The sequence below is a fragment of the Orbicella faveolata genome, unplaced genomic scaffold, assembly GCF_042242905.1.
Source record: "Orbicella faveolata isolate gen_17 unplaced genomic scaffold, um_ofav_v1 contig_25, whole genome shotgun sequence".
NCBI classification, from domain to species: Eukaryota; Metazoa; Cnidaria; class Anthozoa; order Scleractinia; family Merulinidae; genus Orbicella; species Orbicella faveolata.
Window position 1 is genome coordinate 2250414 of NW_028301553.1, and position 18689 is coordinate 2269102.

The window sequence follows — 18689 nt, forward strand, 5'->3', positions numbered from 1 at the left end:
TAGCTCAATTGGTAGAACATCGCACCGGTATCGCGGAGGTCACAGGTTCGAGTCCCGTTGAAGCCCTGATTTTTTCAGGCTTCTTCTTTCCAATTGCTTAAATTGGAAAATTCACTGCGATGATCATCCTTCACTTTCACTTTGACAATGTTATGACCCAAATTATCATCAATAAGAGGACAGACGCATAAAAAACTGACGTCAATTTTGTTAACTTCTATTCAACCGCTGACATTACATTGCGGGCGAAGAGATCAGCGAAGCAAACAACGTTGATTATCAATAACGCATAAATTTGGAGTTTGAAAGATTGTTGTGTGCAACTTTCAAACACGATTTCATGTAAATGGAAAAACTATGGATCTGGTTTACACATTGTTGCTGGTAGCTGCTTCGATCCCCCTAGTATCGGGCGAAAATTGCGAACCTGTCACTGTAAAGTCTTGCTCCAGTGCAGGCTACAGGTTAACAGCAAGATTTCCGGATGTCGATGGCACACCTTATCAAGACTTTCAAGCTCCCCTTCTTAATCTGTACGTTCCATTGTTGACATTGTGTTCAGATTTTGCCAGTACGATATTGTGCTCGCTGTATCTGCCGAAATGCGAGGAAGGCCGCGACACTCCGTTGCCGCCGTGTCGCAAAGTTTGCACACAGTTTGTCTCGGAATGTCAAGATAGTCTTCGCAAAGCGGGGCTAGCTGGTATGTTTACAGTACTGTGTGATTTGCTACCGGACGGAGGTGGACAGTCAAAAGAATGTTTTTATCCCTCCAACTTTAAGGATACTTCTCCTGGAGGTAAGGGACGATTTGTTTACCTTCCACAGCAAATAAATTATGTAACTATTTTAAAACATTATGCACAATTTCAGTGGACAAGTACATGTACTAAGTTGTCAAATTAATTCCATAGTCCAAGCTCTAGTTAGCGACACAGATGAACTTTAAAGAAAAGGTGACATGTAAAGTCATGTGATATCAGAAATATTTTTTATTTTCTTCATAAAACAAAAGAAAGGATTTCAAGTTATCTTATTGTTTGGTAGATTTTTCAACTTGTTACATGCTGCTACTAATTAAAATCAATAAATTATGCATATCATGAAACGGGAAAACTTTGTTACTTACAGTGTCATTTGAGCCTCCGGGATCAAATCAGGAGAGCAACAATGTATGCCTCAGACAATTTAAGTAAAAGCCTTAAGTCTACAGGTCAGCAGAAAACACTTTTGTAGATGAGGAAATTAAAAGTTTTCCTAAATTGATGTTATCAAGAACCCAGGAATTAAACCCATTTTTAATTATATTTATTTCAGTCATACAATAATATTTTTATAAATAATAATATTTTTTAAAAGACTGAGAAAATTGTGAATGCTCCAGGTTAATTTGCACTGCTCTGAAAATTTAAAATTACAATAATTTTTCCCACTCTCAGCCTGTGAATCACAATAAAGTAATTTATATTCCCTAAGTAAGATGATAAAGATAAAAACTTCTGTTATTTCATTTTTGCAGGGCCAGCAACAAATGTTTGTCATGATGTTGTAGACCAGAGATGCAAGAATGATCTTCACTACAGCAAAACTTTAGTTCCTGTCAGTTTACAAACTGCAGAAGATACATTATTTCAAGTGATTATTGACAGCAACTGTTCAGCTGAGCTGGAAAAGTTTATTTGCTACACGCAGTTTCCACCATGTGATCCTAACCGCACACGTGAGACAACCATGCCCTGCAAATCACTTTGCGATACAATCAACAAGCAATGCTGGAAGCAGTTCATCGATTCTGGTCTACCCTTGCCGCACTGTGACTATATTTATCCCAGAACCGACAAAAATAATTCAACAGGCCTTTGTAAAGTTGAAAAGTGGCCGGCTTCTTGGCCTGAGGAATTCAGACCACCACCACCCCGTAAGTATGGCAGTTTACCTGTAGCTGGATAGTTTTCAGACAGACACTTTTAATGGTACCATGCAATGTATGTTTGTCTGTGTGGCTAGGCACTCATAGATTCATGGCTGACATATAGGGCTGTAACCTGTAACACCTGTTACAGCTAAATATGGATGATGCTGGCCCTTGACATTAAGTGGTGAACTTGCCTGTTGTGGATATCATTCACAATGTAACACATTTGTTATTAAGTTGTGAAGATTAAGGAAACACAGGACTCAAAACCTACTGACAGCCCTGCAGAGTTTGATCAGTGTTTAAAAGGTGATCATAGCTGCAAATGCGAATACTCATATCACTTTTATCTGTGCATCACTTTGATCTAAGTGTTAGATTTATGATGCCTCTCTTTGGACTTGTCTTCACTTTATACAGTACTTGTATATTAACCGAACAGGTTCATACCATAGCTCCAGTCCTGACTGATTAATGAGTATTCATTTGATAACAATTTTTGTTAACAGCCCTTGGTACATGTGAAAAACTCACAGTGAAGTCATGCGCCAATGCTGGATACAAATACATAGCACAATATCCTAAACTGGGAGGCAAGTCCTTCCAAGATATTAAAGGAGATCTACTGGATCAGCTTATCCCGCTGTTGACATGCTCTCCCTACAGTAGCTTAATTCTCTGTTCCCTGTTTCTTCCAAAATGTGTTTCTGGAAGCAGTAGACCCATGCTACCATGCCGTCAAGTTTGTTTGGATTTTACTGACAAGTGCAAGGCTGAACTGCGATTAGTGTCAACTGTGGGAATGATGATTGCACTTTGCGACCTCCTTCCAGTGTATGATGGGACACCCATCAAGTGCATCATGCCGGAGAAATTTCTGAGTAGTTCCAGTACACAGCTGTGTATGTATGCCAAGCATTTACTTGTTTTATTACACTGATTTCTTGAGTTTTAGGCAGTAACTGAGATAATCTTAAGCCCAAATCTTTTTCTTTTTTACTAGTCATATATTTTGATTAACAAAATATCTATGGGTACAGGGATAGACATTAGCACTCGCCCGCTCACCCAGGCAATTGTCTAAAGTGTCGGTTGAGCGCAAATCATCAATTTTTTTCCCATACTTTCCCAGCACTCTGATCAATGTATGTTCTCCCGGTAAGTTTAAAAATGGAGTAAACTGATCAAGGCCAAAATGTGGAAATGTATTTCCGGAGTTTCTTAAGTTGTTCACAACGAAAAGAACGAAAAAGCCCCGAAACCTGCCCATGATATGAGGGAATACGAGGGGGGTGGGGGGATAAACTTTTGGGTGAGTGAAAACTGGTTCGGGCAAGTGCATTTTGAGGGTCACTCGTTCGAATGGTGAGTGCTGTCAAAATTAAGTGTCCAACCCTGTAGGTAATGGCTAAATCTTATTTAGACCTCTTTTGCTTAGTGAATCGAGCATGACTGTAAAAAAACTGTGAGTGAAAAATGGCTGTGCAAAGGCATTTTGTGCCCCCAGGAAGTCACGCAGCCATTTTTTACTTGGTTTTCTTTCATGTCACACAGGATGGAGTAAGCAAAAGATGGACTTCCGATAGTCTGTTCTTATTTGGTTTTAACAAAGAATTATATCCACTAGCCCCGACATACCAACAACATATAAAACTCTTTCAAATCACAATATGTTACACAGTAGTCCACGAAAAAAAAAATACATTTAATTTGTTTATTTAAAACGCTTAACCTTGTTTGCACCTCTGGTGTTTTATTTACAGATCTACATATGCATTTATGTATGCATTGGTCAATTAGTACGAAATATTGTTACATGTTTTTGCTTGAATTTCCAAAATTAGGTAATTAATCATATGAGCATGACAACCAAGTTAAATTAACTTTGTGATCACTTTGTGTTTATTTTTTTGTTTGTTTATTTGTTGTTGTTTTGAAGACACTCAAATTATCTTAATTATTTTTTAATTTTCGTAATTCACATAAATTATATGGGCTGCTAAGCTACTTCATGTATTACAAAAATATCATCACTGTGTTATTTCCTTGTAGAAAAATTGTGTCGATTGCTGAAATATTGTGTGTTACATTAATTTGTAGTCTCTGTCAGGGATGTCTGTTACAAAGTCACGTCTACCAAGTGCTCCTCAGACCTCCACTATGAAAAAACGTTTTTGCCAACAGAGGATCAAAAAGCTTCTGAGTTTACCATCTTGCAGCCAATCATAGACTCAGGTTGCTCACCTGATATTGAGAAATACTTGTGCCAAACCCGCATGCCTCCCTGCACAGCTGATATATCTGTAGTTCATCTGCCTTGCAGGGAGTTCTGTAAGAGAATCACTCGTGACTGCGGTGCTGTTTTGAAAGCTAACAGTATACCTGCTCTTCACTGTGACTACTTATTTCCAGAAGGAGACAGTTCTAATGGACTGTGTGACTTGAAGCAGTGGCCTGCTCCATGGCCATGGAAAATTCCGGATCCATCTCCCCCTGTGTCAGGTAAGGCCTGATCAGTTGAAAAAAATGCATCAACCAGCCAGCCTCTTGGTCAGTTGATTAGTCAGTCAGTCAGTCAGTCAGTCAGTCAGTCAGTCAGTCAGCCAGCCAGCCAGCCAGTCAGTCAGTCAGTCAGTCAGCCAGCCAGCCAGTCAGTCAGTCAGTCAGTCAGTCCATCTGTCTGTCCATTCATCCATCCGTCCATTTGTCCGTCAGTCAGTCAGTCCTCGGTCAGTCTTTCAGTTGGACAGTCGGCCTGTAAGTCAGTTGGTTGGTCAGTCAGTCAGTCAGTAAGCCGATTGTTCAGTTGGCCATTGGTTGGCTGATCAGTTGGGTGTCGGTCGGTTGGTCAGTCAGTCAGCCAGTCAGTCAGTCAGTCAGTCAGTCAGTCAATCTGACAGCAACTTGGTTGGTCAGTCAGTAAGTAGTCAGTCAGTCACTCAGTCAGTCAGCCAGTCACTCAGTTAGCAGTCAATCAGTCAGTTAATCGGTCAGTCAGTCTGTCGGTCAGCCAGTCAGTCAGTCCGTACAGCCAGTCAGTCAGTCAGCAGTCAGTCAGTCAGACAGTTAGTCGTTCAGTCAGTCAGTCGTTCATTTATTGAGTCAGTTAGTCTGTTGGTCAATCAGTCAGTCTGTTAGGCTGCTAAAGTCATACAGCAGTGTGCAGAAGGTCATAGTTTGGGCTCACGAGTGTTCTGAGAGCTCAGGATTACTACTTCTTTTTTGAGTAGCTTCACCACTCTTGCTAGAGGTTTTGCCATCAAGACAAATTTGCACTTTGTTCGAGATACTTACGGAAACTTCGGCTAAGTTGAATGCATCACAGACGGATAATAGTCCTTAAATTTCTACCAAGGTTAACAATTATTCCATCATATCTTTTCTAGTTTAGTTTTATTAAATTGTCAAGGAGGAAATAACTTCTGTTGACGTTCAAATCCTTGCTAGTCACAAAATGCTGCAAAATGCAAAGCATAAAATATGGATGAAGTTAATCTTCAGCTAATAGGTTTTTTTTTACATTCACAGATGGGCTTACAGAGTGTGTTCCTCTCACAGCCAAGGCTTGTCAAGGGGCAGGTTATGATCTCACTGCGGACTTCCCAGCGATTGACGGTCAGCCATATCAAGAAGTCAAAGGAAAAAATCTGGAGTTTTTCCTGGATTTTCTGAACACTTGTTCACCATATGGCAAGACAATAATGTGTTCGTTTTACATGCCGAAGTGCATGACGGGATCGCCAAACCCAGTCCTTCCCTGCCGCAGCGTTTGTTTGGAGTTTGTTAGCAAGTGTCAGGGACTTCTTGCGCTGGCCTCACACGCGGGCATGTTCAGAGCACTCTGTGATTTGTTACCGCAGCAGGATTTTTCCCCTACCACTTGTTTCATACCCGAGGGGTTTACGCCAAGCACTACTGACGCTCTTGGTAAGTACTAATAACCCGGGGGGACTCCCGTATAAAAACGACAGGGGTGTTCATCGGAAATTTTGAAAAGAACCCTTTAGAGGTACCAACATCCTTTTTTGTGGGCGTGGCTTGAATTTTTTCACCCCAAGGGGTACTAGCTCTTAAACGACACATTAACTGACACTGACTTTTTGAGGCTCAATACCCTAACAGGTACAGTGAAAGCTCGTGGCTGCGGAACCTTTTGAGACTGAACAGCCAAACCTTCTTTTTTAACCTCTAAAAGGTACGTACGACGAGCACCGCCCTCCTTTTTATATGGAAGTTCCCCCCCCCCCCCCCCGCCTCCCGGGCTAATAATGGCCTAAAACGAGGTTGTGGGTCCAGATAAATTAACGGCAAGTAATTTTAAAACAATTATTCCACCAGCGTGCGTTGGATATGAGATGACTATAATCATCTCATATCCAACAAGCGCAAGGGAAATAATTCCTATATTAAAAAACGCCCCCAAAATATAAAAAAAACTAAACTAAAATAAAAACGCCCCAAAATTCACGTGTACGCTTACCATATTTGCAGAGCATGGTATAATGGCTCATAACCCATGTAGCTAAGCCAATGAAAACTCTCGGATTGTATTATCTAATGATCCAGTTTTAAATAACACGAGATATAAGACTTCCTTGAAGATACGACCAGCAAATAAGGTGCAGGAGGTGTTTAAACAATCTTAAAGATTGTTACCGATATGACTCATGTAACGAGTACAGCTAGATCATATTTTTCTTCTGCAGGCTTTGTACTTTCTTTCACCAGGCCACTTCAAAATCTTCTAGCGGTGCGGATCATACGTTTTCGGTATGGCTGGTCCGGTGAGAGGTTGACCAGCTGGCCTTTTAGGTTAGAATTTACAGCAGTGATCATGGATATGAGCACGTCCTCCTCATCCCAATTCTAAGCTAATTACACTCCACTATCCTTGCCCATTCTGCTCTCGTTGCTACCATTGCCGTTACAGTGTTAAGCTTGGTGAGAGCGTCATGGCTTTCAGGTGTGCGAAAGGCCTTGTCCTTTTATCCCAAAGTGAAACGTTTGTGAAAAGATCCGACGTACACTCCGATAGAACAAGAAACAAAGACAAAATTGAGATCCATCTATGCAAGTCCTGATCCTCTGGACAGCGGACCTTTCACTGTAGAGCAGTAACTGCATGGAGCTCTATACCTGAGGAGTCGAGGAACTGCTAAAGCGTAGAAAATGTTAAGATGGAACTCCAGGCCCTACTCTTCAACGTGTTTTTAACTACATGAACATACATGTATATATCTAAATTAAAGTCCTGTTAGTATTTGTAACAATAATGATTAGAATGTTCAACAGTTAAGGTTATAGTTTTGTAATTTGATACATGCCCTGATGGGAGTATTTGAATATAGTACTTTGTAGTTGTACATTCCGCTTTCTTTCTCTAGCTCCCAGACGTGGTGGCGAATGCAGCAAAGTTGTGGAACCAAAATACTGCTCCACAGATCTGCATTACAACCAGACGTTTGTCCCGGAGAAAGATCAGTCCAGCGAAACTGTTCTACAAAGCATCTTGGACTCCAAATGTTCACCAGAGTTAGAAAAGCACTTGTGTTACACCACTGTCCCTCCATGTAAGCCCAACGATCTGTCCGTGTTTGTGCCTTGCAGATCTATCTGTGAGCAAGTAGGTTTGCATTTCGTTTCTTTTAAACACAGCTTTTAATACAGACTACTCCATGATTTCCATTCCATGACTGATTTACTCGATGATTGCCATTACTCGATTGGGACATTGGACCACTCGAAATTTTGCTGCGGATGTATGTAACTCCTTAGACATGCATGTAACACTTAGAGAATCGCCAACCATAGCGGCATTTAAGAGTCGCCTTTCCGAAGCCGAACTTTAATTTGTAGTTTAATGTAATAAGCATAATGCATAGTTTTTAACACTGTCTCCTTTTGTTCTTATCTATTAAAACGTTTATATTTTTAGTTCTGTATAGTTATATATAATATTAGTTTTTAAAATCATTTTTCCTAGTTTTACTTTTGTTTAATCTTAATAGAGGACCCTTCTGTCAACCACTTTGTGACGTAGGCCTCCTAATTGAAGATTATTATTTATTATTATTATTATTATTATTATTATTATTATTGTTATTGTTACTATTGTTATTGTCATTGTTATTGTTATTATTATTATTATTATCGAAAGTGCGCAACTTTTCGAGTCAAAGTAATGTGATATGAAAAGTTCTCGAGCACGTTGGCACATTTTAACGAAAGAAATCATAGCGTAACTGTGGCGTTCGTTTGGAGATTCAATCTGAACTAGCTGTAGGATAGAATTTATCCGTTTGCCACTTTGTGTGCTTTTCGATTGAGAAGATGCATGTATATCAAACATCTGAGACACGGACTGCGAGCAGTCTCTTTTTTCCTCGAAAATCCGTGGGAAAGAACACAAAACAAGTAAGCGTCCGAGCGTAACTATGAGCGTGATGGGGGAGCGGCGATGCCTCGAGCCGCTAATAGCGCTTCCGACGCCCGCGCTTCTAGCGGCTGGCGACATCACCGCTCGCACGTCACGCTCACAGTCACGCTCGCACGCTTACCTGTTTTGCGTTCTTCCCCACGGATTTTCGAGGAAATTCCTTCCCACGGATTTTCGAGGAAAAGAGAGACTGCTCACCGCAGTCTATTCCAAACACCTCGAATTTCGTCAAAAATACGGCGCCACTCAGTGTGCATCGTGTTTCAACTTTATTTTCATTGTCTGTAAATTTAATGAAATGCTGCTTGTGTTTGATGTATTACAACGGCCATCGATGTTTATTGTCATTTCTTTAGGTAAGAAGAGATTGTGGAGGAGAATTCGAGAAAAATAAAATACCTATGCCAGAGTGCTCTATGATATACCCGGAGGGCGATGACCCCAAAAACAAAGGGTTGTGTCATCTGACTGTCTTCCCGGTTGCGTGGCCCGTCAAGAGAGTGGAAGGTATGCATGTATCATGAGTTCGACAGGGGTGGGGTTGGGATGCATTATAGATTGGTGGAATACGATACCGATCACAAGTTCCGCCCTCACCACCCCTTACTAGGTGTATTGTTGCCAATGCCCTTCAGAAATGGTACATCTATATATGTACATTGACGTGAATACGCTTTGCAGGACCAAAGTCACAATGGGAAGGGGGTCTTACAGCGGTTTGCAATTGAGTGTTCAAAGTTATCAGGCAATTACTTTCAATTGGTTTTACAGTTTGAGATTGGCTGAGTGGTCAAATTGGTAAGTAATTGGTTTGGTTTTGGTTTTGGTTTTATTACGGTTTGAGACTGGCTGAGTAGTCTAACTGGTATTTGGTCTTACGACACTCAATTGAAAACCGCTCTAACAAGCATTATTTGTTGTTACGATCAATTGTTGCAAATGACTTTGGTGACGCGTGTGGTTGATTTGCTGGATTGGCACATTTTCCACCAAGCTCGAAGCCCAGATTCTCCTTACTGCGTAACCAGCTTCCTCAATTCATGAATACTATATCTCCAAGAATAGATTTTGTAAGAGAAAAATAAGATTCGATCTTCATTAGAAATCATGTTCTGTTACCAACACTTCTTGCTTCTCAATTCTAAAACCATAGAGAGGATGTTTATAGCATATTCTTTAAACAGTTTTGCGGATGGAATGACCTCATACAGTGGTGGCCGTTAATTACACTTTTAAGAGTAAATGCCTATAAAAATCGACTTAAATCGCCTATCAATGGCACAAGTCGAATAATTGATTTCGCTTGTATTTTGCCCATAGATAGGTCCTAGCAAGAAAAGAAACGGACCATAGTTAGTTTCTGCTAATACAACTTTCATTGGTAGAAATATGCTAAAAACGATTTCGTCCCTATTGGGCTCAAAATCTACTTCCGGTTTTGCTGAATTTTCTGAATATTCGATTGCTTCGCGCTCCTCAGAACAGCTACTTGAGAATCTTTCAATGGATTCTATAATTAGTTCAGGTCTTCGTGGTATGACTGGGCGAAAAATAAAATAAATGAAAGCTAGTTTTGAACCCGAACACGAGATCAAACAGACACGTGAAATTTTACAATGTGTTGCAAGCGAATTATTGCATTAAAACATCGCCATATTTTCTATGGGCTATAGCTTAAAATACCATTAAAACACTTTCTACGGATTAAATATACACCCACCTGTTAGGATATCAAAAAATATCTCTGGGCAAATGGTTTTAAGTCGCCCGCCTTGACCTGTGTTTCTCATAGATTTTCCCCAAAATCCGCCGTTGGAATGTAAACAATTGCGTGACGCGGATAGTCGCTCTCAAGTAAATATTCGTTTCCAACAATCCGATGAAAGCAATTTTTGAAACGTTGTGTGGATAAAATAAAGGAAAATGCCTTTCTTTTTGTTTAAGTTAGTAAAAATATTTTTTCTTTTTTCATTTGCATTGCAACACCCACGACATCCCTGATAAAGAACGTGACTACGGTGCTGCGGGAAATGATTCAGGTAAACGATTTTTAATACTTGTTTATTTCCACAAGATGGCTCAGTTATTAATTTCACTGATAAGTTACAATGCAGTAGCAGTTTTAGAGATACTCTTAAACAATCCTCTATGGTTTATGGCAATTGAATCATTGACTGACAAATAAAGTCAAGTGGAAATACCATAAATTCTATAAATTACTAACTTCGTGACGGCATCTCAGCTCTTCTAGCTGTGTACAAAATTTGTACTTTTAAGACAATATGCTCAAACTCAGCTAGAAAACCCCAAATTTCTTGAATTGGATTAGCCGAGGAAGAAATTGCGTTTGCGTTTGAATCATACTTGGAAAAAAAAATCCATCTTTTCTACTTTGGTTGTTTGATCAATTAAGTGACACTTTTAACGCTGTTCGCTACCTGTCTGAAATTTGCAGATCATAACACTGGTAGACAAATAAACATTACAGTGGTCGATCTATGGACAGCAAACGTCCATCTTGGTTTGTTCGCGGAAGTCGGTCACGGAAGAGCGAATTTCAATGAAATATATATAATTTGATTAAGCAATTAGCCAAAATAGGGGGCGTCGATGAAACCAGGAACATGAAACATTCCGGAACATCCCGGAACATTCCGGAACATCGAATAATTATAACAATTATGCCAAAAATATGTAAAATTAAATTTTTAAAGATTAAATCAAACAAAAATAAACTGATATCAGCTCGGAAAATAAAAACAAATCAAAAACATAACAAAAAAAGAAAATTAAAATGAAAGTGAAAGCTAGCAACTAAGAAGAGTAATCTATTCCTTCCAGTCGTTCGTCGTCAGTTTAATCACGTGACTGTCTTATTCCCAGATTTCCTTCTTCACAGAAAACCAAGGTGGTAGCGTTCGAACTCCTTAATCAAACTTAAAAATATGAAAACACAAGTGTGATTTCTTTATTCAATTCATTACGTCAATACAAAGAAATGCGTATACACGATTTCTCATGAAGAAATAGTTTCTCCATGAGATAGAAATAGAACTCTTCAGCATTGAGTTTCTTGTCTAAACTAGTTCGGACATCTCGAGCACTGATGACAGTGTAAACAAATACAAACACAAAATCTAAAAACATTTGGCGACGCGCGCGCTGTCTTGCAGGGACGCTGGTCAAAACTTTATTGTCTCAAGAAATATTCGTTACAAGTGTTCAAATGCATTTCCTGGAAATTGTTTTGTCCAATACAAGTTAATACTTAATTAATTAAAAACACTTTTAACGCAGGCTATAATCTATTCATCGCTAGTTCAACTTCACGTGCAGATCGTGCAGATCGTTATCTGACATTCGATCAAACTTCTATCGAGCCATTCGTACACCACCAACGTAGACCAGACATGCGAAGTACGAGCGTGAACGAGCTGCTCTAATCTTTGATTACTTCTAGAATAATAACTTGCTTGTTACTTGGGCTTCCTGGAAGGCTTGGTGGGTCATAGCGTCAGGCGTTCCTAGTGGAACGGTGCGAAAACTGGGGATGATAAATAGCAACATGAGGACGGAACAGTGACAAGACTATGGCTATTGACTTAACAAGCAACTGTATGATGCTCAGACAAACACCTCAGATGTTGAAGAAATCAGGGATCACAAAAGGAGACGCAGAGTTACCCGGCATTCATCGTCCGAATCATCCATGTTTGTGTTGAAAACAAAGTGCTGTAAAGCGACGTGACGCAATTGGCGGGAAAGAACAGGAGCCTGCACTCATTGTAGTCAGTTAAATGAATACCCAACGCTCCCTACCCCGCCCCTACCGACTCCCCTATCCCCAATAATATCTTTTCATATTTCGAGCTGATACCAGTTTATTTTTGTTTATTTTAGTTTTGAAAATTTAATTTTACATATTTTCCTCATAATTATTATAATTATTCGATGTTCCGGAATGTTTCGTAATGTTCCATGTTCCATGTTCCATGTTCCATGTTCCATGTTCCATGTTCCATGTTCCATGTTCCTAGTTTTCTCGAAGGCCTAAAATAGGTTGACCGCCAAAACAGTCTAGGGTTTAGCCTAACCCTAACCCTTAGTTTTAAGACTGAAGAAAAAAATATCTGTCAAGATAATATTATTGAGCATTTCAGTTGTTTGAAAAGAAACATTCGCACACATTAGCTATATGTACAGTACATGCGTAACCTGGAAAGCAATCCGTCGAGCACAGTTTTACTAGCTCACCGAGACATTGGCACTGTTGATGTCTCTTATTTATGATTTAAACTTTTAGGATTTGTTTAGTTTACTTTTTCCGACTTTTTAGAAGGAGAAAAGGCACCAAATGTCGACAGGCTGACTGGTACAAATAAAAACGTTTATAAAACCGGGAATCGATCCGTCGAAATCAACAAATACAAATTTAATCACTGTAGCGTTCCTTCAGATCACGTAAGGCTACAAACCAACAATATCAGCTTGTTATTACGCTTAGCAAATGAACTTAGAACGATTTTCTTTCTAGAGCTCGTTCTTGTAATTAAAATGATCAAAGAAAGAACGAATGCTTAAAACGACATAGCGGTAACACCCGAACTCAATTGCTATTAATTAGCGTGTTTAATTAAGGAAATTTCTAAAGCGATGCCTTTCAAATTATTAAAGTTAAAAGTGGTCCATTACGTTTTTCTTTTTTCACCCAAATGTTCTAAGATAGCCATCTGCAGTTTGTTGGAAATGAATTACTGTATTCAAGGTGACCGCCCGCGTCACGCAATTGTTTACATTCCCACGGCGGTTCAGGGGAAAATTTATGAAAAACACAGGCCAAGGCGAGCGACTTAAAACCATTTGCCCAGAGATGTTTTTTGATTTTCAAACAGGTGGGTGTATAGTTAACCCGTAGAAAGTGTTTTTATGGCATTTAAAGTTATAGCCCATAGAAAAATATGGTGATATTTTAGTGCTATAATTCGTTTGAAACACATTGTAATATTTTGCGTTTCTGTTCGATCTCATTTCGGGCTCAAACGAAACCTCGATTTATTTTATTTTTCGCTCAGTCATACCATGAAGATCTGGGCTGAATATAAAAACCATTGAAAGATTCTCAAGTAGCTGTTGTGCGACGCGCAAAGCAATCAAATTTTCCGAAAATTCAGCATAAACAGAAGTAGATTTTGAGCTCAATCGGGACGAAATCGTTTTTCGCAAATTTCTTCCAAAAAATGCCGCATTAGCAGAAACTAACTATGGTCCGTTTGTTTTCTAGCTAGGGCCAATCTATGAGCAAAAAATGAGCAAAATCGATTTTTCGACTTGTGCCGTTGTTTGGTCCATATTTATGGGCAGTGGCTCTTAAACAACTATTCTTTAATAAGCATCCACAATGTACATATAATTGTTTACAAAAATTGAAAGTTCAATGATAGTACATACAATATTAACAATGGAAAGATGAAATAACTGGTTTGAGTAGCCGTACAAACGGGGTAAAACTGTAAAGGAATGTACAGGGAATATCCAAGTTGAGACTTCAGAATACGGCCGTTGGCTGTATTAACGTGTCGGCTGTATTAACGGGTTTTTCTTATAAGAAAATAAATGGGCGTTTCCCCAGAACAGCGAAAAGTGGCCGTAACCACGAGGTGACTGTATTAACGAGGTGATGGGGGGTTCCACTGTGTATCAAAGCAGATAGGTTTTCCCACAGGTGTGCTTCTGAACTAAACGACTGCAAGTCCGTTTCCCCTTCTTTCTATTCCTTCGCAACAAAATTAAACAAAAAAGAATTAAGGAGATTTGCGCCACTTTGCAAGAGCCTGCTTGATGAATTTTACTGACTTGTTTGAGTTATTAACTGTGATTTTTTAATGCTTTAATATCAGTGGTAAACGAGCGCCAGATAGCCCCTAACGAAGGTGGACTGATAGCTGGTATTGTCATTCTACTTGGTGTGTTATTCGCAGTTTTGTTGATAGCCGTGATGTACTTCCAGTGGCGCCGCGGCACCAAGCAGTTTGCTGCACAGCGGTTTGAAAATGTGGAGCATGAGTCGAATGCATGAACCCAGGTGTGGTTGAAAGGCCGAGATCTTCCCTCAGTTTAAATGTATTTTTCATCACCAATAGGCCATTTCACAGTTGTGTGCATAGTTACCTAGCCTATGAATGCAATACAGACCTCTCTGCTTTTCTCATTTAAATGGCAGCTAGTTAGCATAAGAACAACTTAATCTACACAACAAAAGCAGTGAGGACTTAATCGGAACAAGGTCACCTGCAGCCTCGTTGCCATTCACTGGCCAGGGGCCTGTTTCTCGAAAGCTCCGGAAAGTTTTCGGGCCCGAAAAGCCATTTTTAGTTAATCGGTATTTAAAGACAGAGAGGTGTATACGCCTGAAACGTCTTGTACGGAATGGAACCTCTGTTTATACTAAGAATATGTGAAAAGAACAGCTCTGTAATCATAAGGTTTGAGATTTTGCTACGGCTTTTCGGGTGCGAAAATGTTTCGGGACCTTCGAGAAACGGGCCCCAGGTCACTGAAAAGACAACCGTAGAATGGTTTATTCGGCAACACAACAGTAAACACTTAGATCTTGTTGTTATTATTAATTTATTTATAGTGTCCCCATTTAGTGGTTATTTACTGCTATTTTAGTTTGACACTAAAATAAAGGTATTCATTCATTCATTCATTATTGGGTCAACCGATTCCATGTGGTTGGGTTAGTTGCGGTTTTCGTGTGCTGTTGTGAAATCTCCGTTTTCGGTTGATTTGGTTGATCAGTTGTTTCAAGTGACATCAAACTAGCTTGAAACGGTTTATTTACTTGACCATTAATAAATATTGAACATTCCTTTCAGCCAATAAACCGAAAACAGGTTTATATATTTTCGTATGAACTTAGTAAATAATCTACAGTAGCTTAACACTAGTAATAACCGATTGTGTCTCACTGCCCAGTGAGCTAAAGAAACTTGTACTAAAAAGGACTTTTAAATACAAACTGAAACAGTTTTTACTTATCATTTTTAACCTTAGTTAGCAGTAGATTATAAATCCTAGTTCTAGTTTTAACCTTAGTTTTAGTATCACGTTTTTAGTTTTCATTATTTCTGTATTTTACACATTTAATGTATATTTTAGACTTTTATTTTTAAGAGGACCCTCCTGAAAACCACCTCTAGGTGATTGGAGGCCTCCTCTTAAAATATTAGTTTATTATTATTATTGTTATTATTATTATCAATGTTACTATTACTGTTACTATTACTATTACTATTACTATTACTATTACTATTACTATTACTATTACTATTACTATTACTATTACTATTACTATTACTATTACTATTACTATTACTATTACTATTACTTTTACTATTACTATTATTATTATTATTATTATTATTATTATTATTATTATTATTATTATTATTATTATTATTAGCATCTGACAGTTGTGCGGAAGGGCCCGGGCTCAACTGCCCACGGGGACTGAGAGTTTTTCTCTAAACTGCGCACGCGACGACAAAATTTACATTTTTACGTTAATTTACATTTTGTTTTCTGCAGAACACGAAAGCCTCAACTAACGCCATAAACTGAAATCAGTTGATTCCATTAGAACAATACTCAGCAATTATCAAACAGAGTCAGGTGGGGGTGGAGTTTGCACGTTCGACCCATTAGAACATGCACTTAGCTCTTCATCAGCGTTGACTTAATAAGATAAGCATTAGGCTTTCGTAGGAGCACATCATTAGATTTTGTTTTGCAAGGGTTAGGAGCCCTTTTACAAATGGGGCTAGGTAATGATATTATAGGTGACATTTTTGACATGTAGTAAACGTGGCATGCCGGAAGTTATCACAACTTCTTAATGAACCTCATTCCTAGGGTATCTTTTATTTACGCGTCCTGGAGCAAGAGAGGGAAGGAGTGGGACGGGGTAGGGGAAATTGCATAGACGCTGGAAACCAGGTAACTTATATTGTTTTGCAACGGTCTGTGTTCAAAAGTTGCGTGACGTCCCAAATCATAACGGTTTCTGATCGTGGGAAGGTTTTTTATTGAATCAGCCAAAGCCCTCCCTCGACGTTGTACAACTTACTTAGTATTGTGTATTCTTAAGGGTATTATTTAGTGTTATTTTTTAAAACGTTGTGGTTTATGGCCAGTCCAGTGCCTATGTGGGTTATCACTATAAAGATTAACTCTTTCTTAAAAAGCAGCAGCATTCTTTTCTTTGGATTCATCCTTATGAATTCCAATTTGAGACAGACATTGTCTGGTGACTTATCAGTATGCAGAACATGGGTATCACAAGCAAACCTTCGGTGAAATTCGTGAATTTCAACGTAAACAACAACAACAAAAAAACAAGCACTACAATCACTGTCGTTGTCGTTGCGTTTTTTCATTTACAACTCAGGTTGTACGTCAATATATTTCACTTATCTCACTACAGTCACAAGTAAATATCTATTTAAACTAAAAAAACACAACTTAAAAACAAGTTATTGTTAAGCTCAGTCGGTCTGATACGTGTATATATCAATTATTTCGTAACGTCCATTTATCTCTACTTATCAAGCTACATCAGTCTAGAATTGTATTCAGGATTCTTCTGTTAACCTTCAAGATCCCGCATGGCACAGCTCCCTCTTACCTAGAATCACTGATATCTTTGAGGTCTCAATCACCTTACAATCTTAGATGTTCTAGTGACACTCTCTTGCTCAAGCAACGTACCTTCAGATCCAAATTGACACTTGGTGACAGTCCGTTTACTTGTGCAGCTCCAAAACTCTGGAATGCATTGCCATTTTAAGTCAAAGATGCCAAGTCGTTAGACACTTTTAAAATTAAGTTAAAAACTCACCTTTTTCATCCAGCACTTTCATCATAATTTTTGGTGCAGTAGATCTTTTTCATCACTATTTTGATCTAGTATTTTAATCATTTATTGTTTCCTGTTTTCCATTTTTACTGTGTGAATTTACCTCATTAGTGTAATTTTTACCCTTTTTACTTACTTTATATTGTGAAGCGCATTTGGAAATTACTTTATGGAATTTGCGCTTAAATATATTGTATTATTATTAAGTTATAGCCTGGTTGCCTGCGTATTTCATACATGAATTGACTCCAATCGGGAGCCAACTTCTTTTTCAACTTAGCAACCCAACAGTGCGGTTACTCCAACCAAGCCCACCCAACAAAGATCTGTGCAAATTGATGAAGTTAAAGTTTGGATGTTAACAATAGATTTCTCACCAGTTATTGGTCTTCATAAGATGCACATTGTTAGTTTGGATACATGCATACGCTTCTTATTTCCTTCATTAGACTCCCGCACAAAGGCTACTCACTACTTGAAGCCATAAATTTCTGGCAATCTTATTCCTTTCCACAATGAAAAGCTATTGTTTCACTCACTCACTCAATCCCCTTCGTTCCTGGTGGAACATAGTTCGTCCACTAGTACTCGCCACTTGACCCTATTTTGAACAGTGCGCTTTACTTCCTGCCACGTGAGCTGTCTCTCCTCCAACTCTGCCATTCTTGTGCGCCTCCAGGTGTGCTGGGGTCTGCCTTTCCTGCGCTTCCCCTGTGGGTTTGTTTAGTTTAGAAAAAAATTGCTTGGGTAGACTTGACTGAAGAAGTCACACTGTAAGTGGTTGAAATTATGACATTTGTCTTTGTTTCCCCTCAAGAAAAAATTCGTCATTTGTAGATAAGAACACAAGGAACATTTCTATTATAGTAGATGTCACTGGTGACAGGCCTACATTGGTCAGCTAGCCAGTCGAGAAATTAATTGATTGGTGGCCCTTCATAAGTCTTTAACTGAAATGGTAACAGATCGTTGAACTTACCAAGAGAAGCGCAAGAACACTAGAATTGAGCTTAAGGGTACTGGGAATGAGGAATGGGTTGATTGTCGCACGTTGCGTGGTAATAGACTTGCCACAGGATCTGTCAGCCACTGAATTTGACTGTGACTGTTTTGTATACTAGATTGAACATCGTGAACATTTTATACAAGACTGAACTTCAGTACTCGGTCTTAACCGAACTTCATCATTCATTACATCGTTTACAGTCAACATTAAGTCACCTTCAAATAAAAATTCACTTTCGAACTATTTGTTTTACCTTATTGCTACACATTTCTTTTAATGTTTGTTGATTTCTCAAGACAACATCCAATAATTTAATCTTTTTCTCGTCACCAACTCAACCTCTGCTATTTTTAGGGCAAGTGAGATATCACTTCGCGAAAAGCCAGATATTCGGTTCCGAATTTGCCCTAACACG

At 38.9% G+C, this 18689-nt stretch overlaps 1 protein-coding gene across 2 annotated transcripts; it reads left to right on the forward strand.

Annotated features, from left to right (window-relative positions):
• The first annotated feature begins 247 nt into the window (after positions 1–247).
• Positions 248–18517, forward strand: LOC110040636 (uncharacterized). 2 transcript variants are annotated; one of them, XM_089293763.1, is made up of 9 exons: positions 248–799; positions 1520–1918; positions 2425–2817; positions 4016–4417; positions 5444–5842; positions 7300–7538; positions 8708–8858; positions 10358–10390; positions 14249–18517. In XM_089293763.1, exons 1-9 carry the CDS (start codon positions 358–360, stop codon positions 14425–14427), a joined length of 2637 nt encoding a protein of 878 aa, XP_089149889.1. In that variant the 5' UTR covers positions 248–357; the 3' UTR covers positions 14428–18517. The 2 variants fall into 2 exon arrangements, with proteins under 2 accessions (XP_089149889.1, XP_089149890.1); XM_089293764.1 differs by lacking the exon at positions 10358–10390.
• Positions 18518–18689: the final 172 nt, after the last annotated feature.

What these genes read in the sequence shown, in the direction of transcription:
- LOC110040636 (XM_089293763.1), top strand. Translation starts at nt 358, where the DNA reads ATGGATCTGGTTTACACATTGTTGCTGGTAGCTGCTTCGATCCCCCTA. An exon ending in TAGTTCCAGTACACAGCTGT is followed by an intron (nt 2,818 to 4,015) that starts GTATGTATGCCA and finishes ATTAATTTGTAG; the next exon opens with TCTCTGTCAGGGATGTCTGT. An exon ending in TGCTGCGGGAAATGATTCAG is followed by an intron (nt 10,391 to 14,248) that starts GTAAACGATTTT and finishes CTTTAATATCAG; the next exon opens with TGGTAAACGAGCGCCAGATA.